A 24687-nucleotide genomic window follows, 5' to 3' on the forward strand; every position below is an offset into this window, starting at 1 on the left:
GGAAGCGTGATAATCCCCTATTTCTGCCTAATTGTATGCTTGAATCACCATTTCAACAATTTAAATAATATTCGACCGGAATGGTGGCCATCTTAAAAATGGCAGCCATCTTGAATTTTACTGGGCCAAGCATCTTTTTCCATTACCATGTTCGTTAGATAGTATTTGTATCAAATATTATGCTTGGATCACTATTTGAATAATTGATATAAGCATTGAATAGCAATGGCGGCCATCTTGAAAAATGGCCGCCATATTGAATTTTTGAGTGGCCAACACCTTTTTCTAAAATAGTGGCCCTTAGAGAGTATATGTGCTAAATTTCATGCTTGTATACCAAAGTCAACGATTTATTTTTACTGATCTGCTCCACTAACACGTCTGGCTACTTCCTCATTCACCACCCACAGACACGCAAACACCTAGCACCGCCACGATACCGACATGAGCAAGACGGAGCCACACTGTGACTCCATGGGCAACACCGAGCTGACAGAACCACGCTGTGACTACAGGCCCCTGCGGGCTCCCGAGCCGACATAACGTTCCCCCCGCAGGATCAAACAGGAGGCGTTGACCTAGAGTCCTCCAGGTATCCGGCGGGATGAGCCCGTCCAGGTCGGGGGGGGGTAAGGTTAGGGTAAGATTGAATGAATTGGGTATAACCTTCCACCAGAAAGATTCTCACTTATTGGTTGTTTGTGTTATTGTATTTATTGTAGACGTTACCGTGAACCAATCAAAAGAAGAGAGGTTCACATCCACAGTCCACTCACTAGAAAACACAACTAGACAATAACAAACAAATTCTCAATTTTATTGCAACCATATCAGATTAAAAAAGGACACACACACACACACACACACACACACACACACACACACACACACACACACACACACACACACACACACACACACACACACACACACACACACACACACACACACACACACACACACACACACACACACACACACACAGCTACCAGCCAAACATGTACTCCATAGCTTTAGACACAAAGGTATCATCTTTCCTGGGTGTCAGTTTGTCGGCCACAACCTGGAAACAAATCAAACATCAGATACATAATGAGTAGTTGTACTAGTAATGGTAGTTCATGTGTTCAAGTGTAAATGTATGGTAATAAATGTGTTTATGGGTAAGTTTAGGTGTATAAGGGTAAGTGTACCTGGTGGTTGGATGTGTTTAAGGGTAAGTGTATGGTAGTTTAATGTATTTAAGGGCAAGTTTATGGTAGTTAGGTGTCTAAGGGTAAGTGTGTGGTAGTTGGATGTGTCCAAGGGCAATTTAAAGTGTGTTGGAGGTGTTTAAGGGTAGTGTATGCTAGTTAATGTGTTTAAGGGTAAGTGTATGGTAGTTAGAGGTGTTTAAGGGTAAGTGTACGGCAGTTGGATGTGTTTAAGGGTAAGTGTACCTGGTAGTCACTACTAGAAGCCTTGTAGGCAGCACTCAGCGGCCTCATGGAGGAGCGTGGAGTGGAGGGGAGGAGGGCGGAATGGTTGTGAGAGGATGGGAGGTGGAGAGGGGTGGAGGGGAGCTGATGGGGAGTACACACAGAGCTGGTGGTGGAGGCCCGGTCCAAACCCTCCATCACGCTCTGGAGAGAGCATAGAACACATATTAGAGCCGTTAATCCACAGAACAATGGACCTGATTAGTTGCAACGTAATTACACCGCCGTAAAAGTTGCGATAGTTGTATAGTTATATAGTTAGTCAAGAGGATTTTTGCTATTCCCGAGTCACTCCCGACATTAAAACTAAATTCCAAAGTGAAAACTGTGTCCTGTTCTCTCTGCCTTCACGGAGGATTTAAGGACATTTATTTAGTATAAACTGAGGCTAGAGGCCTCTCTCCAGACCAGGTGCTCCTCTTATGGCGCGTTTCCACCAGCGGGTGCGGGTCGGTATACAAAGGTGCGCCGCGGTACGCGTTTCCAACGCCAAAAGTGGGCGGGGTCCGGACTGAGCCGTGATGAGCCGTAATCATCTCGAACAAGTTTGAGCTACACACGCCGTCCGTTGATTGGTCGACAGAATAGTCACTTCCAGGCGACAGGGGGATAATAACAAACAAACCCAGTACCCGTGAGGTACTTCTGGACAACGGCGAAAGCTTTGTTTTTGCAAGAAATGTCGCTATGGAGGTCACGATGCTTAGGTAGCTGCCGCGGCTTTCGCCATCCGGCTTAATCCCTGCCCTGCCATAAGCGTACTGTCGGCGGTGGAAACGCGAGTCGTAACTGAGCTGGGCCAAACCGCAACGTCACTACTGGGTCAAGGCGTGCTGGGCCGAAGAGGACCTGCCGTTGGAAACGCACCATTAGCCTCCCGTAGGTCTCTAGAAGGGCCCTACGCACACACACATAGGGAGCGGATATCACCCGCATAATGGTATGGTATGCGCCTGGTTTTTATTCCTTTGTAGCCTTATGAAGGTCCTCTATCTGAATCTAATCTGAGGGAACACCTTATATTGGGTCTAGTGTCTTCCACTACTCTGTTAATGCACACACATGGTTTATACAGAAATTCTTAAGTTCAATTTACTACCTTTTAAGGGTCACGATATTTTTTAATACCAGCACGACTTCAAGAGAGAGACCATAGGAGTTGGATTAATCAAGATGTCCAAACGGGACTTGGTCCATAGTTTTTAATCAGGTACAAAGTGGACATAGACAGAGAGTGCCAGAGAGAGAGTTTGTGTTCAGTGTTGAAGTTAAGTTATAATTACCTTGTTAAATATTGTTATCACAGTGTAAAGGTTTTACATGAAAAAGTACCGCGCAGTAACCCGTTACACACAACACTAGCCGCGTTTACATGGCACAATAGATTTCTAATCGGAATAGATCTATTCCTATCATGCAATCCGAATGTGTATATAGGCCTATGGCGTTTACAAAAGTGGTAAGCTTACGTTCGTATGTCTCTCGCACACAACCGTTAGGTTGGTCTGGACTTATATGATATATGTAAGGGATAATGTTGTAGTACAGAACGCCAGTCATTATCGGGTAAATAAGCACCGAAAGGGCAAAACGTACTGCGATGCGAAGTGGAGGTGTCTTGCTTTGCCCTGAAGGGTATTATTTTCGATAATGACCGGCGACGTTCTATACATTATTACACGGCTCCTTGCCAAAACGAAACCATATCTTCACACGGCGTGTCATTTCACAATTACCATTCGTAGTGTGATCAGTAGAGAAATAGTCCGCCAAAGACGTTGACGTCGCTTAGAAACTGGACACGCTGCGGTTGATAAGTTACCGGACTATTTACGGAGTGCTAAGAAAGACGTGAATCAAGCAAAATATCCACCGTCCTTGACAGCGGTCAAGTTCGGTATGCATAAGTACCGACTGACCAATTGCGAAATACTGCAGCTGCTGATGCCATCTCTCTAAGTTAAAAAGTAGCCGCACCCACCCCAAACCAATCGGAATAAGTGTATACATGTCGATTATAGCGGGCTACACCACCTCTTCTATTCCGCATGGAATTGTATTCCGATCAGACAATTGTATTCCGATTAAGCCGTATATATATGATAATTTTTTATTCCGATTGATCTGTTCTTCCACTTCTAAACAGATCAGAAATGTCCATGTAAACGCGGCTGTCTACCGGTCTTATGGTAACGTCAAAATCCATACCGTAGCGCAAATTCACATCAGTGTACTTTCTATAGAGGGATTATCAGCCTACGTCACTCCCCGCTCTACGCGCATGTCATATGCAGAAAGAGACGAGATCGACAAGAGCCGCAATCATGTCTTGTTGTGCGGTTGGTCGCACAAACCGTTTTAATAAGACTGATTATCCCATTTATTCTTTTTATTGCTTGCCGACATAATCAAACAATTAAAATACTTTAATAATTATGCTTTTTCTTATTCGTATTGCATGCGTATTAAATGTATACTGTTTGAGTTCTTCTCCCTCAAAAAGTAGTCCCCTTTAATTACGATCGATCAAACATGTTTTTGACACCTCGAAGGGGATAATCTCCGCTTATACCATGGTCACTGGCCAAAGATAAGAAATTAAGATCATTCATTCATATTTTCATGAGTTTTACAATCGAAATATAAAGTTTTTCACATGAAAAGGACGGACCTCAGCTACGACTTGGTAACGGGAGGTATTCTAGTCTGCTGAGCTATGAGCCAGGGAGCCAGCGTTATGGATTGTACATACTTATAATTCGAAATTCGTCCCAGCCTTTATACCAGATACTCTAGGGCAGGGGTCAGCAACCTTTTCAACATGCAGTGCCAGTTTGACATTTTCTCGTTAATGGATGTGCCTTAAGCAACAAAATATTAAAAATTAAGCTGAATGACACAGCGACCAAAAACATTTCCAGAAGACCTGGAATGGTACCATTTCCATATAGTCCACAATCATGCATCAACATTTTAAATGTTTTTTGGTTGATATATTTGCAACATGGGCTTACAAATTTGATTACACATGTCCCATCTTAAAACACAATTTTCAGAAACTCATTCAAAAACATATTTGCACTGTGAGAAATGTAAAAAAAAACGAGAATATATAAGAATAAAGTGCAAAATAATATCGGTAGTAATGATTATGCTGCCGCATTGTGCTGTGAATCTTTTAATAATAAAATAAGAAAAACTTTTTTGTGCCAATGTGCCAACTTTTTTATGCTGCCCCGTGCCAGTGGTGGCATGCGTGCCTAGGGTTGCCGACCCCTGCTCAAGGGTCTAAAGCATATAACCGCGTTGTCTGATTACAGTTTAATTCATTTTTCACAATTGACCAGCTCTCGTTTTGAAGAATAATAACCGCTCCATTAGTTTCAATGGGAATCGCGACGGTCTATACTTTCAACGTAAAGTTTACATATTTATAATATGAAATTCGTCCCAGCCTTTATACCAGATACTATAGGGTCTATAGCATGTAACCGCATTCTCAGACTCTGATAACAGTTTAATGTAAAAGTAAGCTGACAACATCACTAATTAACACCGCAACTTAACCACACATGCCAACCGGTCAAGCAAATGTTCTTTTTGCGATCATTCTGCACGCGTATCCACCGTGTTGATAAACAAATAATCCCCCTATACGTTTATACCGTACAATTCTTTAAAGGTCCCATGACATGCTATTTTATGTATTCTTTAATATAGGTATTAGTGGGCAACTAACACAGTATTCAAAGACGTTCCCGAAATTCAGCCGTGGTGCAGTTACAGCCACTCCGAGCCAGTCGCACATTGAGCTTCCCCCAAATGCGCTGTTTTGGTGTCTGTAGCTATAATGCAAATGAGGAGGAGCGAGGCGGGTCAAGGAGGGTGGGGGTGTGGCCCTGAGCAGCTTGCAGCCACGGTACCATGCGCTCTGTTTACAGTGGATGTATCGCAATGGCGAGGCGCACACAGCCTTTAGCCGTGTTCTGTAAACATTATAGAACACACGGGAGTCCTGGAGCTCTATATCTAAATATTATCATATAGCCACATAGATATCTATATCATATAATATATATTATCACGGCCAAAAGCTGTGTGAGCCGATATTAAGAATCTCAAACGACGGCGTTGGGTTTTCCGACGTTCCTGGTTCTTCCACGTCCACATCAATGTGAAGTAGACTGAACCGCGACAAGGAGGAGAAAGGGATTGTTGCCGGGCAGCGCTTAGGCACCTCCGCCTCTGGCGGTGGTCCCTCAGCGGGGCTCAAGCGGGAGACATTCGCCGCCAACAATCCCTTTCTCCTCCATGCCGTGGTTCATGTTCTTGAGGGAGTCAAAGCCAAAGTTCCTGCCCCCCAATTCATTCTCAACCTTAGCTGAGATAACCCCCACTACGAGTCTCGTTGTAGAAATACCAGAGACGAGAGTCTGACGTGTTATGCGCCATAACACCAAAAGCAGAACGGTTATCCAAATAACAAGGAAGTGTACAACACTTGCGTTACAGTCCTGGAGCTCTATATCTAAATAATATCATATAATACATAGATATCTATATCATATAATACATATTATCACGGCCAAAAGCTGTGTGCGCCTCCAGACGATATTATGAATCACAAACGACTTTGTCGGGTTCTGCGACGTCTCTGGTTCTTCCACTTTCACATCAATCTGAAGTAGACTGAACCGCATGCCTGCTGCCTGCTGCCGGGCGATGGTGCCTCGCGGCAACCGGCGGCATGTCACAGTTCATGTACTTCAGCGAGTCAAAGCCAAAGTTCCTTTCCCCCCAATTCCTTCTCAACCATGGCTCAGATAACCCCCACTACAGTCTCGTTGTGGAAATACAAGAGACGTCAAAGAACCGACAAGAAACACTTGCGTTACAGTGTATTCACACACACACATATGTGGCGCTCGCACGGTCGTGTCTCATTGGCGGGCCAATGTCTCTTGGCGGGCCAGGCAGAGTAAGGGGAGGAGCTTAGATGCTTTGTGACGACATACCTTAAGACATTCCAAATCAGCGCGCTTGAGCCTCCGTTTTTTCAAAGGCGGGCAGAACAGCTAGTGCTCGTTTTACACCAAACGCAAGTTTTAGCCACTGGGGGACCATAGGCAGGCTAGGGGAACTCATATTTATGTTAGAAAACCTGATAAAGTGAGATTTTCATGTCATGGGACCTTTAAATATCGATTCCTCAAGCCAGATGTCCGAAAATGTGCATTTCCCCATTAAAGTCTTTCAAATGACTTTGAACTAACAGAAGCGAACTCCGAAGTGGTTTCGCTGCAAGCCAGCCGGGTATATCCAGTTTGTTTCAGCGCACGCACCACGTGACATCATTGATATTACTCAGGTCCTACTCGCAACATAAAAATTAAGTTTTAGTAATTTTAGGAGATAGGCCTGCACGTAAATTACACAAATTGAAAAAACGAATAGGCCTTGTTGGAATTTTAATACCTGATGACGTTTCTTACTTACCTTACAGGGCTCCAGACTAACTTTTTCCTTGGGTGCACTGGTGCGCCTACATTTTTTATTTGGGTGCACCAGCACGTATTTATGGTGCAATCATTTGAAAGTATGACCTGCTATTAGCAATCATTTATATTTATTTATTTGCGCTGAGTTGTTGACGGGGGGGGGGGCAACCGGGCAGCTGCACCGGTTGCACCGTCGATTTTATTTTATTTTTATTTACGCCATTGATTAATAATATTTTGACCATTAAATAAATGCCTTAAATAAATGCCGAATCTGTATCTCTCATAAAGAATATCGTCAGAAAATGCCAAGGGATCGGCTATGTCCCGAAAAACCCTCTGTCTCCGGAGAGACGCCTGTACGATAAGTGCGCCGAGGTCCATGGGAACACCCACAAATGGTCACCCGGATGTGATGATTCTGTCGACAAATCAACGGAGGGGGTGTGTAGCTAGAATTTCCCGGGACCCTTTCAGGCATCTCGTCTCGTTTTCAGTACCCCAACAGAGGAGTCCTGAAAACGAGGCCAAAACTGGCCAAAACGGGTACGGCTAAGTCCGGGTCACGCCCACTTTTGGCGGTGGAAACGCGACCCGATCCGCACCTTTGCGATCCGATCCGTTCCGCACCCTGCAGTGGAAACGCGCCATAAGTCACCATGGTGATACAGCGACGCTTAAAGAGATCGACTTTCATGGTACAGCTAACCCAGGCTTTCAGCTCAACATACCTCGCTAACCCTCTAATCGAGCTTCGTACTACAGGCCCCTGGATTGGGCTTCGCGGGTTTGTTTACCGGCGTTGCTATTGTTACCGGTCTTGCGTGTTCCAACGGTTTATTAGGTATCTAATAAATCGCTGTCTAATCAATACTTCATTCACTGCCTCTTCCGTGGTCATTGCAATATTATGAATAGACTGCTATGTAAATAAAAAATAAATAATAATTATACCAGTTAAATTTTCAGTCGCACCGGTGCGCCCAAATAAAATATTTGGTCGCACTACCCCGAATTCTAGGCGCATGTGCGCCCAAATTAGGCGCACTCTGGAGCCCTGCCTTAATTCGGGCTAATTTCATTTACTACCTTTTAATACCTTTACCAACCCCGCGGAAGCCCTGACACAGTTCCAGAGATCCAGTTCCCCGTCCCTAAGTCTGTTTGTTAACCAGCGGCCCTGATGGTTAATGCCACTGCATGGCTTAAGTAAGCAGCCTCACCTTGTCTATGCAGGGTTTAACCCCCACCATTATGCAGTCTCCGAACACCTTGCCATCCTTAGACAGTGCCTTCCTGGCCTGCAGCTTGGACTGGTACTGGAGGTGCATCCAGTTCCCCGGAGAAGACATCTAAACACAGCAGCAGACATCACCACGACAGGCCAAAAGAAAGGCACAACAACTTGTCTACGTGTGTGTGTGTGAGAGAGAGAGTGCATGCGTGTTACCGTGTGGTGAAGGATGTTGCCGTACTGGGAGAACTGCAGCAGGATGTAGGAGGCAGAAGCAGGAGGAAACCTGAGACACAACACAGACACAGTGAGCTTTGCCTCCACTTTGTGCTGGAGAACAATCACAACGACTCCATCTGAACAAAACATCTTTGAGCTTCAATTCACTGTGGAAACAAAAGAGTGAACATCTTTGATCTGTGAACATAATGTACAGATGCCACAGGTGGATGGGAGGCTGAAGGGCAAACGGTTACGTGTCATTAATGGGTCATGTATCAAAGCTAGGGTGGACCATTTAGAGAAACAGCCAGAGGAAGCTAAATATTTTGAAAGTTTCCAATAAGTTCCAGATCCAGCACGCTAACTTCAGGAAGAAGTCTTTAGCCTCGTGGAGACTTGATCAGGCTCCATTAGTGCACCAGGTTAGCCTGGCTCCGCCCGCCTAAGTACTTCCGCTCAATTTGAATTTCCCTTCAGTACTAGGTCTGGACCTGCTGTATGTAATTTGGTTTTCTGGTGCCGCCACAGCGGCCCCCAATCAGCGAACAGAGGGCGTGTCTGAGAACAATGACGATAAAGTCGTACGCCAGTTTGAGTTGTTGTTAGGGTTAGGTCGGTAGTTGATTTACAATGTGCAATTTTTCCCTGATAAATTAAATTAGACGAACAAAACCTGCAGCTGTCGTTGACGGACATTTTCGTGCAGACGCGCAAGGTGTTTGGTTTGTGTACAACCTGCGCGTGATTCCCGGCGCATGACATACGTCACAACCAAACGTTAGCGATTGGTTATGGCAGATCCAGAGTGGCACTGGGCAGATCCAATCATTTTAAACTTCAACAGACACCCGCCTTCAAGTGAGTTAACGTTTGTCAATTGATTAGGTCCAGACTCTCTGTACAAATGAAATTAAATGAAGTGAAGTACGAGAGTCTGGTAGAACCAGGCTAGCACCAGGTGGCAGGGTAGAGTCATTACAGCACTCACCCGAATACAGTGACCCACGTCTGGTCCAGCTGGTCTTCAGAGGACAGCGCCTCCCCCTGGCTGTAGAAGGGATCCACCTGCGCTGGAGATAACACCCCTACTAAAACACACAAATACACACCTGAATACACACAAATTAAAAAAATTACATACAGAGACCTGAATACACACACACAAGACACCTGAATCCACCAATATTAGGGGTGCAATGGTTCACAAAGCTGACTGTTCCATACAGTACGTTTTAAAAGCAGGTGATGACAATGATATTTAGGTGAGCGCTGCATGCAGCGCACAACTATTGTTCTTCATAAGTTTTATTCTTTCTTTCTTTATTATGCTCTTCAAACTTTAGGACCCATCTCCTTCCTCAATTTTTCACCTAGAGACTCCAATTTTAAAGTATTCAGAATAGCTTGAAATCGCGCGCTTCTTTTCAGATTTTCTAAATATTTTATACTTTTTAAGATATTCTACTTTTAAAATATTATAAAATATTATCTTTTTTTTAACATGGGAGACAATGGGAGGACGGTGGAGCAATCAACTTTCAACCTTTTATCTTTGTTTAAACCATTTAACAAATCTTCACACTACTATCTTCAATAATATCTAAACGGAATTTCAATATCATAAACTTTCTTCAGAATCACAGTTTTAGTTTCAAACCGGTGTCACTGTACGTTCACACCAAAAGCTGTGAAAGATACAAACTGGCCGGATAGCTCAAAACGCAACGCTGTCCAAAATATTTACAGCTCATATCGCTCTTGCGATTTTGCTTTTACATTTAAATGAGCCGCGCTTTTTGCCTGCACGCTCGTAGTTGAGGCAAGCGCTGCTGCTGATGCGGAGCCACAAAAACACAAGATAGTCATAAATTTGGTCAATAGAAAAAGAATAATAAGCATAAATACATGAAACACTGAATAACTAATTAATGGAGCGATTGCTTACATGCTAGATTATAGTTAATTTTTCCCTTTCTATTGGGCTACTTTTAATCACGCACCGGCTCGCTATTCTCTCGCTATTCCCCCCCGCTTCAAAACTTCAATATCAATATCAGATTTCAAAAAGTGACGCGAGTGGAAGGGCGGGGCTGGGGCAGAGCGTGTGTTAGTGAGAGGCAGAGTGGGACGGAGAAAGATAAGCAGAGTGAGGAAATGGCAGGGGGCAGGCACTGCTTGAAAAGGCTGTTATTTGGAGCAAATGCGCTTTACTTTCAACACAAATGACCTATATCGATGTTGCCGATAGCATCTCTCCACATATCTCTTTTCGTTAGGGACCGTGTTAGGGTTGCTGTACCTGAGCCAGGAGCTTGATGTCCAGACATAGGGGACTGGAAACCTGTAAAGGGCTGGATAAAGAGAGACAGACCATAAAGCCACCAGCGTTGAATCCAGGGAAGGACTACAGGTTAAATGGACTGAACATAGACTTTATATATTACAGGTTAACCTGACTAAACAGACTGTATATAATACAGATTAAACTGACTGACTGTATATAATACAAGTTAAACTGACTTAACATAGACTGTATATAATACAGGTTAAACTGATTTAATATAGACTGTATATAATGCAGGTTAAACTGACTTGCCATACGTGTACATTGGTGTTGTCAGAGAGAGTGAGTAAGTGAGTGTGTGTCACTGGGCTGGCTTAGTGGCATTAGTGGCAGACGTTTTGGGAGTGTCAATAGTAGAATTTATGTATATGTATACAATGAGAGGTATGGGTGGCCAGCATTTGTTATTTGTAGAATAAATTACTTATAGGCTCAGATTTTACTGAACACAATCTTTAAATCAGTATTGATCCACATTGACTACAGATATTTGTCCAGGTGATTTTATGCTACGAGCTAGTTTACATTTTAAACATTGTGATCTTAATTGTTATTATCTATAATTGAGTTGATCTGCAAATATACAAAAAAGGGCTTTTTAGGAAAATGAATGTCAATTCAGTCAGTTGTGAAAACACCCCAGATCAGTGCAGTCTTCCATACCAACAGTATGTTCATACAGAGCCTGTCCCCTTCTGTATGAACAGACCACAGATCAGTCTGTCCACTCTCTATGAACAGAACCCAGATCGGCGTTAGGGGTGTAAATCTCTGGTTTCATCACGATACGATATAATATCGATTCATTGGACAACGATACGATATTTGCCGATATCAAAAGTCGGCCGCGATACGATTTCGATTCAGCGGCATGCGATCGATATGAGACGATATCATATGCCCATTTAACACAACCTCTTACAATCACATCAACTCACATCAACTTAATTATAATTTCATCATTTTATTTCTTTGCTCTTCCGGATATTTAAAACAAAAAAATCTATTTTTAATAAAAATAATAAAGTGCCACATAATTGCATTGAAGTGCCAAAGGTTTTTTATGGCTTAAATTAAAGAGCCTGTAATGATCTTTCATTTTGAACGTAGACCATTCCCAACCTATCTGTATGGATAGTTTTCTTCTAAAAACAAAACATCCCTCGGAATCATCTTGGCTGTTAAGATAAGCCGTCCGTGTTGCCAGATTGGGCAAATTTTTCAGCCCGATTTGGCTACTTTTAACCACGTTCGGCTGGAAAAACTCGAAACTAGACATCCTCGTGCTCACATGTGCTCGCTGTTGCCTCGTTTAACCGGTGAATGGATACGAGCGGCTTGGCGCAGAAATAGTTTCACAAAGACCCGCGAAAGGAGATATATAATAATAAAAGCGTGTAATACAGCGATATGCATCGATGTTTGGGCGTTGCATCGATGCAGTTGGATCGTTCGCCAATCAATCGATGTATCGATCTACATCGATGTATCGATCTACATCGATGTATCGTTACACCCCTAATCGGCGTGTCACTCTACCTGTCTGTAGAGGTTGATGGGTGTGGCCCCAGAGGCGGTCAGGTCGTCATAGATACTGCGGGCCGGCGGTGCTCCACTCTTGTCCTTTGGAGTGTGAAGGATGGGCTGAGGGGTGGAGCCTAACCCAACACACAGTTAAAGAACAACTCAATTATTTCGGATAGAGCAGACTTGGTCCGGTGATTCCAGATTTGGGCAGTTGATTGTCATTCAGGGTTGGTAACAAGATTCTGCTCCTTTGTGTAAAGCTGAACCTGAAATGGAGGCAGCCCTCCCAAAAGGAGTCCGAGAGTAGACCTTCAAACATTGTTCTCGACGCTATTCACTGTTTTTATGCTGAGGCTTTTATTTTATCGAGCTGGTCTTTATTTGTTAATACTTCCGGAAGTTGGCTGGAAGTGGCTATTCCGGAAGGGATTCAGCTGACTACTGAGCTACATTAACACTAGAAATCGCATCTTCCACCATCCTAGTCTTGCTAGCTGTATGATCGCAATGTTTGTAAGTACTGCAGCTTGTTAGGACTTAGCTATGCATCAGCAGCATTATTTTGGTTATTGGATCATCTATTTGTACCATTTTATATGGCGCCAGCTATGTTTTCCATATTTGTTTATTGCCTGTGGAGAGCTACAGCAATGCTACGCTCCAACTTTCGTGCACTTAGTTATTGCAATATGTTATATTGTGTTTTTGCATTTTGAGTGCATCCAGTTTTGTAACTGATTTATATTTATGTTTGTGTTTAAGTTTCAATCTTTGAATTTGAGTAAACCTACCTAATCGGCACCATGCTTCTTGGAGTTATTCATTATCAATTAGTTTAGCTGAACTGGATAGTGGGATTGCTGCTCAGATCCACCCAGACCAGTACAAACATGCTGCACACAGATCTGTCCTTTCAGCAACAAATGCACAAGTTTATTCTGTAGGACAGACCAGGTTCATTAGTGAAATAACGTGTGTCGTATCCATTCTTCTTCAGCATTGTATTTCAGCTAGGGGTGCACGGTATAAACGGTATAGAGAGTACACCGGTGTGAATTTGCGTTACAGTTGGGATTTTGACGTTACCGTTAGACAGTTCATTACTACTGTACTTTTTTCAGGCATAAAATAAAGAAACGCGTTACTACTGAAAATGAAACATAGTTCCTTTTTCCATTCGGCGCACGTTACTTTTCCCAGGGACAGATTTGACAGCGACACTGCCTTCTCAGGGGGTATGCTTGCTGCGCGCCAGCGCAATATTCCCTTCGCAAGCTCTCATTCCACACAGTACGTGACAGTAGCTTGAAGAGCAATCATGGCAAGAAGCAGCCAATGCTAACTTTGGAGGGATGGAGGTATTCGCATTAGTCCGAACTTGTTGAAACTAAGGGGAGGAATGTGAGTGTATGGTGTACACTGTGTCCTGGCAAGAAACTTCAATCATGGAGCTATGGCTGAATCCATACTATTAAACATTAGTGTTTTGAAGAGATGGAAGTAATGGATTTGGCATTTTTTTATTGCAGTTTTGCTCAATAAATGTTCTTAAAATACCTCAGTACTATGTGAAAAGTAGAGTAATAGCTGCCTAACAAGTATTATACCCCTTTAAAATGATTTATATAGAAATTAGAAGATTAATTAACATACTGTGATGTAATACCGTTACCGTCTATGCCTCAAATCATACCGTGATATAATGGCGCGTTTCCACTGCAGGGTGCGGAACGGATCGGATCGCAAAGGTGCGGGTCGGGTCGCGTTTCCACCGCCAAAAGTGGGCGTGACCCGGACTTTGCCGTACCCGTTCCGGCCCCATTCTCGGGACTCCTCCGTTGCGGTACCCAAAACGAGACCAGACGCCTGAAAGGGTCCCGTGAAATTCTAGCTACACCCCCCCTCCGTTGATTGGTCGAAAGAATCGTCACTTCCGGGTGACGCAGGGATAAAAACAAACAAACAGTAGCCTCGAGGTATTATTCTGTACAATTAACATGTCGCGTAAAAAGCTTGCTTGGGCGAACAAGGAGGTGGAGACGTTCGTCTGCATTCTTGGGGAGGAAGACGTTGTTTACGATGTTTACGTAGCTGCCGCGGCGATCGACATCCGGCCTACCACCAAGGGTACTGGGCAGTGGAAACGCGACCTCGGAACTGAGCTGGGCTATACCGCCCCCTCCCTACCGCACCTTTGCGATCCGATCCATTCCGCACCCTGCAGTGGAAACGCGGCATAAATGTTAGTCCATACCGTACAGCCCTACATTAAGCCTGTATTACTGCCGCCAGAACATGCCACTTTGACATTATCAGAAATATTCTGCTGGCATTTTATATAAAAGGTAATCTACAGCCTCTTTATATATAAATACGTGCAAAATAAAAGTGTTGCCTTGCAGACAGCCATGTTAAAAAAGTAACTGTCCGTCCACACCAGAAGCGAATTGAGCGACCAAATCGCCGGAAGTCATTCACTTTCTATGGGCAAGAGCGACCAAAGCGACCAACGCTACCAGCGGCCAAAGTTGAGCGACCAGAGCGTCAAAAAGAAGTTGAAAACTTTTTAACTTTATGCAAATGACTATTATTCGCTTCAGCGGCCAAACACTGACAGCCAATCGGAATGTAGACGCTCTTCGCTTGCGTGGATCCCAGGGAACATCGGCAGGCACTTTGGTTCCTACCTACCTTTATTCACTCACTGAACAAAATGTCGGCTGAAGTATTAATCGCGGCTGTAACTGGGCACCCGGTGTTGTACGAACCCACCCTTTTTCAGTTCAGAGATCGAAACGCCATAGTGGTTTGGATATCAAGTGATGATAAGCGGGAGTATTTATAGGCTACATCTAGAACGTTCGTATTTAAGCGGGACTCATTTTAATTTGCTCTACATGCCACCAATCTAACCAACCAATCGCGTGTAGCATGCTTTAAACAAAACCAAAAAAGTTTTTGAAATCGTCACATAAACAAACTAATCGACAAGACGAGGGATAAATGACAAGGGATATATCTCTTGTCTTTTATCCCTCTATTCCCCACTATTCACGGAGCCTGAGGTGAATAATTGTTAATTAAATAGTCTAGATAGATAGCCTAGTCAAGTCTTTATTAATACCAAACGACACAAATCGTCGGGAATCCATTTAGGTGGTTCGGCCCACACAGGACAGTAGCCTACAAGACCACACAGAACAAGTCTGACTGGACATACACACAATACATCATATTAAAACTAGACACGCGTTGATAGATAGATAGACAGAAAGACCAAGATAGATAGATATGTTCCATTATTTGCCTTGCGGAGCCAACCAGTCCTGTGCACGTATGCAAATTAGCCATGTGCGCTAATGTCTATTTGTTTTGAATGCGACGAATGAGTGCAGATCATGATTTGCAGATCCAGATCAGTGAAACATATTTCAACTACTACAGCACGCAGGGTTTTTTGTTCTCGGTTGTAATTAGCCTACATTTTAGGATTTTTTTTTATATTGGGGGGAATCACTGTCCTACTTGTTGTCTAAGCACTTTATCGCACTATTTGATATGGCTGTCTGTAGGGCCTATTAAACGCATACGGCTCCTTTAAATGCGTCTGCATAATTGAATTGTACGTCATGAGCGACTTGAGTGACCAAAGCGAACAGAAAAATTCGCAGCGAAACTTTGTGAGCGACCAAAGCGTCTTTGACGCTTTGGTCGCTCCTGGTGTGGACGTACAGTAAGGTCACCCTAAACCTAAAGGCTAAGCCATGTTTGCACAGGAGAACTCTGTAAAGATGGGATATAACTGGCAATCGTAGACAGTGTTAAAGGTTTTGGATAAACAGACACATTGGTTTCCACGGGATCTAGGGCCAGGAGGCATGGCCAAACGTTGTAAAAACCCATGTATGACTCGATGGAGCAAGGGGGCACAGCCAATAGACCCGTTTTGAGCAGAAAGGAACACTTTTTAGTCACACAGATGAACTGCCCTACCAACAAGCCAAGTAATATCTGTAATATATTACCAAAACTTAACCACCACTAACCTAATACCAAAGACCTAACCACCTCTCAAATAATTCTTGATCTAACTCATTTCTGACCAAACACATAATTTCACCATCTGTGGTTTATACCTCTACTAGGGGTGGGAATCTCTTGGCACCTCACGATTCGATACGATTCCGATTATGAGGTCAACGATTCGATTCTGAAACGATTATCGATGCAACAATTTTTTTTATGTACATTTCCATGCGTGATTTTCAAAAATATATACATTCATCTGGGTTTGCTACTCAGTTTGCTAATCACTTTCTACTTTTGTGATTAAAGACATCAACAGATGAATTAACTTAGCTGTGAGTTTGCGCGCATGCTATGCGTAGGCTGAATCGCAATCGTGTCAAGACAAATCAGATTGGCCAATACACACTGAAGATATTATCCCTCTCTGGCGAACAGAATGTTTCAGCAGGCAAAAAAATTAATAAAAAAATTAATCCTGATTATCAATTTATCTGAATCAAAACAGAATCGTTCTAGTGAGAATCGCGATGCATCGAAGAATCGATTATTTTTCCCACCCCTAACCTCTACTACCTTACCATCCCTAGCCAAATGTCTACTCCATTTGCACACAAATGTTATCAACTGGTATTGCGAACCTGGCTAGGACTGATATTGCTAATATCACACACACACAGACACACACACACTGGTCGATATATCGATATTTGAAATATATCGATATTTTTCAGATGAGATATGGTACGAGACGCTGTCGTCAACATCGATATAGTTTAATTTGCGTTGAAAGTACAGCATATTTTATACAAATAACAGCAGTTTCGAACCGCGACTGCGGCCAGCTATTTCGTAACTCAGCTTAACTCTCCCGCTCTGCCTCCGGCTCACATACACATGGCCCCCCTTCCACTCACGTCACTTTTTTAAATCCCCTACGGCGCGAAACATGGAGTCTGCCGGCAAATGCGGCACAGAGGAGCTTGTATTCCGGCACAGCGCCAGGATTCCAGTTGTGGATGGGCCAGATCAATTGTGGGTGGTCCTTAAATTAAAAACGTTATCAAATCCTTGTTTAACCTAATACAAATGACTGACGAATATATTGTTATAATATCTGTAAATAATAGCTTGCTCTTTAAATATTTTGTTGCATTGTTTAAAGTTTCGGTGCATAGGACGGACCTGTCCGCGATTGCTCCTTAGGCCTTTTTACACTGCCTAGCCGGTTCGGTCGCAGCTTGGCACGAAGGCACGTTCCTCTGCGTCTTTCTAGTAGATCGCACCCTCTTTCAACGTCTTTGTTAAATGCGACTGCATCATCTTCTCTCCCATGATGGTCAGCAGCTCGCGGATTTCACCGTCTCTCCAGTTAGAACTGCTCATGTTGATATCGCTGCGTTATTGTCTCTGTTGTAGAGACAATGCAGCAACACCTCTACCCAAGCCCCCAATTGTAGCCTAGGCTACTACGAGATAACTACTACAATAGCCTACCGCCAATTCACGGTCATCCATGAAGATAACAGCCATTTAACGTTCAAAGTTTGCTGCATTGAAAAAATAAAGCATTTCAGAAGATTTTTTTCTTGTTTTTTTTCAAGAAAGGTTTTGGGTGGGCCTGTTGAACCGTGGCTGGTCCTAGGTCCGTCAGGCCCACCCATTACGCCGTGCCTGGCTTGTATGTAAGCAGAAGACAAATTGCTCCATAGTTTGGAAATGGTACAAGGTGTCTGACATAGGGCTGGGTGATTTTTTCGGTTTAAACGATTAATTTGCATTTTTACTTTGCTACGGTTTGTGAAATGGCTTTTTTTTTCTTTTTCTCGAAAACAGGTTTGGGGATAACATTTGAACGGTGGGACGTCATTACACGAAATTTTGCGGGGTTGGTCAGTCTTGCGTGCTGAACGTAGTGACGAAATTTGACGTGAAAGCCTTCCGTGGTTTGAGGAAATCGCTGTGTTTCAATCGTCCCGTGTTTCAATCGACCCGGATCTTCCCTACCATAAAAATGTCCACGAACACAGATGAAGAACTCATTCATAAAAAGGGTGCTACTTCAGTTGTATGGAAGTGGTTCGGGTACAAGCAGTCAGACATAGAAGAAACTGTTCCGTGTAAGGTTTGTAGAAAGTCGATCGCATTTTACAAGTTTTTCAGGGATGGCCGACAAGATCTTTTTTTTTCAGTTTGATAAAAAAATCTTTGCACGATAATGACAGCCAATTGGTGCTGATTTTATCTTTTATCCTCGAACAACTGATTGGTTCACATAGGCCTAGATTACTTAGTAATCTCATTTATTTATATTGTGTTAATAAAGAAAATATGTATTTAAATTTTGCCTTGGTCTTTTTAATTTGTTTAGAGAAAAACAGAAAAAAAATCAAGGTTTAAATCATAAATTGTCCATTAGTTAGAAAAATTAGAGATTTTATTTTTAGGCCAAATCGCCCAGCCCTAGTCTGACAAATGACAGAATAAGCTTTTTTATAGAGAGTGCTTCAAAACTTTCGCAACTAAAGGGTCGAGTACAACCAACCTCCTCTTCCATCACTTGCAGCAGCACAACGTGCTCAAAATTGCTTGCAGCGACCCAAAAACTTAAGCTGTCTCGACATAAATTATTTTTTATTCAGATAAGGTAGTACAGCAATTGTCCCAAAATGATTCCGGACTCCCGGACATCCGCCGAAGTGTCCGGCGGGCGTCGCTTCATGTCGCGATTCAGGCCCCGTCCACACGGAGCCGAAACGGGCGAAAACGATCCGGGTTCGTTTAATGAGGTTCAGGACTATCTCCCCAAAGACGGAGTCATTGCGAAACCGCATCGAGCTGTAGAAAAGCTGTAGTAAATATTCAAGGCGCATCAGTGCGCAAAGTGGAGCGCATCAAGCCTGCGCGCTGTATACAAACATTCAGTCACCAGGAGATTCAACCTTTTAAATTGAGCAGAAATACTTTTTAATCTACAGTTAGTAATTACTTTTATCAAGGGGCTTTATTTAAAGCTACAAAAAATACAAATAAAATAATAAATAGAAAAATTCAAACGCAACTCTGACGTCTCCCAGCTGGCAGGGGGCTAATGACATCATCGTTTGCGTTTCAGGTGTCCACAAAAATCCTAACACGACCGGATAGATTTGAAACGACCTCCGAGAGTGGTTTCAGAAATGTGCGGTTTTGGGCACCGGATTCGCCGGCTCCGTCTGGACGGTCGGCCGAAACGCACAAGTCTTAAGGCCCATTCACACCCTACGGTAAATACGGATACGGACCGTTTCGTCCGGTCCCGGAGGTGTTTCGTCCGTAAATGGGTCCGTCGCCTCTGAGTTTACGAATCCGGAGTGCTCCGGGAGAACCGGAGCAATACCACCGGAAATGGAGGCGGCAGTATGGAGTCAAAAGTCAGACCATTCGCGAAAATAGATAGAGTAGTATAATATCTGATATATATATATATATTGTATTTGACGTTTTGTACTTATATTATACTATATACCTGACATTTTTATTTTATTGTTATTGTTCCCCTGCTTTGGCAATGAGTTGTAACTGGTCATTTAACAACATTTTGAGGAGATAATCTGCGGGTTGGTGAGGGGTGTCACATGCCACCGCACACTTTTTGCACTTTTTTTTGCCGATTTCGGATGACGCAAAGCAAAATCATCTCTACTAGGGCTGTAACGATACAGAACCTCACGATTCGTTTTGTATCACGATTTTTGACCCACGGTTCGATACATCCCACGATTTTTTTAAATTTAAAAAGCATTTTATTTAAACAACACTTATCTACCAATTAACTAACATTTAATAAAGAATAATTTGGAACGCTGAACAGATTTGAACAGAAAGAATACTATTAAAGTATAGCTAAATTAATAAAGAAATAACCAAAGATTGCAGTTGGAGGATGCTTTAACGAGGCAGTGTTACGAGTAGCATACGTGTGTGCGCGAGATTGGCAGTGTGCGTATGCGTGTGTGAGTGACGTCAGCGAGTGAGTGGACGAGCGAGGAGAGCGAGCGGTAGCGCGTGTGTCTAGTGAAGAAGCGAACGAGTCCGGTAGAATAAAGTACCCATCCTGTCAATAATCGGTGGCCGCTTCATTCCGACCTATAAGCAGACAAACTGCCAGTCAAATCACACGAAACAATAGAGACAGGATCACAGAGGCAATTTTTTTCGCGCTTGGCCCACTCTGGATAAATGTCGTTCATATCGCATATGAGGACTTCGACGGCTGCGGAGAAATGCAATCCTTCGTAGCCACGGAGAGCTGTCATCACAGAGAGGGCATCTCGTCGCATACTTACGGCATAGGAGGGGGCGCTGTCAGCAGACTATTATTTAGACAATTTCAATCTGACAATTTGACCGGAGAGTTAGAAAAGGCATTTCGCGCTTCTGCCTTCTCACACCGCGAGACAGGTTCGTGGCTTTGAGTGTCGCGATTTCGGTTTCGATACGCATATCGTTACAGCCCTAATCTCTACAGATGTCATGTTTGCGATTGTCGATGCCGTTAATTTGTGAAACGACAGTCACTGCCCTCTAGAGGATTTATTGCGTAACATCCATAACAACGCTGAAACCAGATGGAGGTATGAAGGGTAGTTCCGGGGGCAACGTTTGGGCCGACGGACGATTTTCGTCCGGATCCGGAGGTATGGATCGGCATTTATGGCGCGCTACAGTTCGGTAAGGTGCGGTACGGATTGCGTTTCCACCGCCAAAAGTTGGCGTGACCCGGACTGAGCCGTACTCGTTTTGCCCTCGTCTTCAGTAATCCTCCGTTGGGGTACTGAGACGCCTGAAAGGATGCCGGAAAATTCGAGCTACACACCCCCTCCGTTGATTGGTCGACAGAATCGTCACTTCCGGGCGACGTGGGGATAAAAACAAACAAACAGTAGCCTCGAGGTATTATTCTTTACAATGAACATGTCGCGTAAAACGCTTGCTTGGGCAAAACAAGGAGGTGGAGACGTTCCTCTGCATTCTTGGGGAGGAAGACGTTGTTTACGATGTTTACGTAGCTGCCGCGGCGATCGACATCCGGCCTACCATAAAGGGTACTGTCGGCGGTGGAAACGCGACCTCGGAACTGAGCTGGGCTATACCGCCCCCTCCCTACCGGACTGAGGCGAACCAAACCGTACCACACACTTCAGTGGAAAGGCTGTATTATGCGGTTTCACCAAAAGATCGGCTTCGTGTGGACGGGGCCTCAATTCTGTGCTTCAGATTGATGAGGAAGTGAAAGAACCAGAGACGTCGGAGAACCCGACATCATAAAATTATTATTAATATATAATAAGATTCATAATGTTCCGGAGGACACAGCTTATGGCCGTGATATTATATATTATAATGTTCTCAAATACGAGGGGGAGGCAGTGTCTAGTCAACGGTTTATTCAACCCTCAAACTTTATTCAATTCCGAACGGTAGGAATAGTAACGGTAAATCCAAACGGTACGTAGGTAGGCTATAGTAATAACGGTAACTCCACGGTAACTCTCTCCCTCCCCCATCAGCAAGGCAGGTTATCGAGCACAACGACGGATGGAAATGAGAGCACAAATGAGCGCGGCAACGGCAACTATGTCATTGCGTCCACAAATATCGATATTTATCTTATATCGATATTCTGCTTGAGGACATCGAGATATGACTTTTGGTCCATATCGCCTAGGGCTAGAGTTAGGGTTAAGTGTAGGTATGTCATGAATGCCATGCAGGTGTGGAACTCTTTATACCTGCGGAGTGGAGCGGAGTCCTGGGCTCCAACCCTGGAGCAGACAGACTGAAGGACCGAGGCTGGGGGCTGGCTGGAGCCGGCAGGTCACCCATGAGGAAACCAGGCAGGAACTGGGCTCCAGGCCCGGGCTTGGGGGACGTGGGGGAGCCCAGGGACATGGGCTCAGAACCCCCTTTAGAAACCATTGAGGGACGCATGTGAATGACCGCGTCAACATGAACAGACATTAGTGAACGGCTCTTATTCATACCATCCCAGCGTGTCATCATGTTTAGATGTCTCCTACCTTGTAGGTCCATCTCTCTAAGGACAGGAACGTGAGTCTCCTCCAGGCGGTGTGTCTCCTCCAGGCGGTGTGTCTCCTCCGGGCGATGTGTGTCTCCTCCAGGCGGGCGGATTCAAACTGAGGATTAGACCGGCGGCGGCTAGCTGCTAGGCTAACGATGCTAACGCAGTGAAGGTGGCTATCCGCTGAAAACAGAACGAGTCCTTCCAACGAGACCGTGTCTCCAGTAGATAATAGGTGATGTTAAATTAAATGACTGAAGTGTACAGTTAAAGTGTTTAATCAAAGTTAAAAGTGAAGGCAATAATGTTTTTTCCAGAGGTTCTCAGCGGAAGAGGAAGTCGTCACGGGTCAGGGACGATATTATGCTGCTATCCATTTGGATGTACGAAGTGGTAAAGTCGCAAATCTCCCAGCATTTCTTGCGGCATTTCACTGAGGCACGCCCCCCTTTGGTCGTAGTATCTCGTCGCTTTCAAAGTAGAGCGAGCAGGGCTGTATAACTTGTAAAGAAGATGGCTGCGCCCATAGTTAATGGGGGTTGAGATGTATTTTCTTTGTTTTGGTACCACGTTGGAGGTTTTAATGTCGTTTTTAAATCCTCTTACACACTGGATTTCATTGCTGCTTTAATCCGGTCACCAATTTATGCATTGCACGGTCATGCTTTGCGTGCAATTCAATGTAAAGTTGTGTTTTCAAACTGGTTTGCTAAAGAGGCTATGTTGCTAATGATGACTAGCCTGCTACTACTCCCCCTCGTGGCTCGACAGAAACACAAATGACAAACTGGAAGGCTGGAGCAAGGGAAATACGTCACGTTCTCGCTGAAGCTGGTCGTTCGTACCAGCGTACCATCCAAATGGATAGCAGTAGTGATGGCAGTGTGATTCGATACGTGACGTGCTTCAAACCCTGATCTACAACTCCCAAGAAGCACTGCTTCGAAGCTTGCTTCAGAGCAAAAAAAATCACGTGACATGTGACGTCCGAAGCAGCAACTGGTTCGTTGCCTGAATTAATCACTTGACTGGTCCGCGGCTCGGTGGAGAAGCTTTGAGCAAAAAAAAAAGAAACCGACTCAATCCATAAGGCAGCCTACCTCAATACAAATCTTTGAGTGTCTAACCGCATCCCACATAATCACCCCCTAGAGCAGGGGTCTCAAACTCAACTTACCTGGGGGCCGCTGGAGGTAGGGTCTGGGTCAGGCTGGGCCACAAAAAGTATTCCACAAAAAAAGTCTATAATTAGATCACGTTGGCTATGTTATCGCTGACAACAGGGGACATTTCATAGTGGTTGGTGGAACCGGGACATTTTAGCGTCCTTTGGCTTTTGTCTGGACTCAGGACATGCAACTCAAAATTGGGACTGTCCTGGCAAAACCGGGACATCTGGTCACCCTATCACAAGTGATAAAAAAGCGTGGCAAGCGACTCAGCAAAAATGTGCGTTTGACAACAATGCGCAGGCTGCACAAAACTAAACTTTGATGTCAAGTAGGGGGCCACAAAATACCATCCCGCGGGCCTCAATTGGCCCCCGGGCCGCGAGTTTGAGACCCCTGCCCTAGAGTTACTCAAGCACACCCAACCAACCTTGCCCGAAGCCAGCTGGTCACCGCCTAATTATTTAATGAAAAAAAAAACACAATCGATGCTACAATCGTTTACGGGAGTTGTGCATAGTAAGGTATGTATGTAATAGAACAACGTAAGGTATCGATTAGAGTAGACTAGGGGATAACACACTGACTGTGGAGTGGAGGATCCGGGTTCGAATCCCATTCCTGGGGGGAAAGTTTTTATATGCTGTTTCAATTATATCCTAGCACATCAGTTAGCCTATCTGGACAGAAGGCTAGGCATATCCCTTTAAGAACAATTTAGACATCTGTGTTTAGATCAATCTTTATTCGTGAAAAGATCATGCTATTAAGTATTTGGGTTTGTGTGTTTGTGCGTCAAATAGTTTTCAAAGCAGGGATACGTTGAATCCACTGCAGCCTCGAACTTCGCCAGCAGAGGTCACTGTCACTGAAGCTTCGAGTAATGAACCCATTTTCGAAACATTGGCTCAACTGGTTCAATGCTTTATAAAAGCTTAATTTGCCCATCACTAGATAGCAGCCCTGTTCCGCCAGAGAATGTCCAATGGAGTGGCGAAGTCACGCCCCTTCCGGTAGAGCTCATGGGACCTATGAGATCGAAAAATATGAATGGGTGTCAATGGAGAGAAAATAATTATTTTCTGGTCCCAGTCTTTATATGCCCTGGATTACACATATGTTGTT

The 24687-nt window shown here is 44.0% G+C and overlaps 1 protein-coding gene across 1 annotated transcript; it reads right to left on the reverse strand.

Moving 5' to 3' along the window:
- Positions 1–796: 796 nt before the first annotated feature.
- Positions 797–23262, reverse strand: nup35 (nucleoporin 35). The gene is made up of 10 exons (XM_060040528.1): positions 22392–23262; positions 22104–22277; positions 12316–12434; positions 10732–10783; positions 9421–9517; positions 8427–8496; positions 8200–8328; positions 1440–1622; positions 976–1063; positions 797–845 (listed from the first exon to the last, which is right to left on the reverse strand). Exons 1-9 carry the CDS (start codon positions 22402–22404, stop codon positions 986–988), a joined length of 915 nt encoding a protein of 304 aa, XP_059896511.1. The 5' UTR covers positions 22405–23262; the 3' UTR covers positions 797–845; positions 976–985.
- Between the last annotated feature and the right edge of the window lie 1425 nt (positions 23263–24687).

This window comes from Gadus macrocephalus, chromosome 20 (genome assembly GCF_031168955.1).
Source record: "Gadus macrocephalus chromosome 20, ASM3116895v1".
NCBI lineage: Eukaryota > Metazoa > Chordata > Actinopteri > Gadiformes > Gadidae > Gadus > Gadus macrocephalus.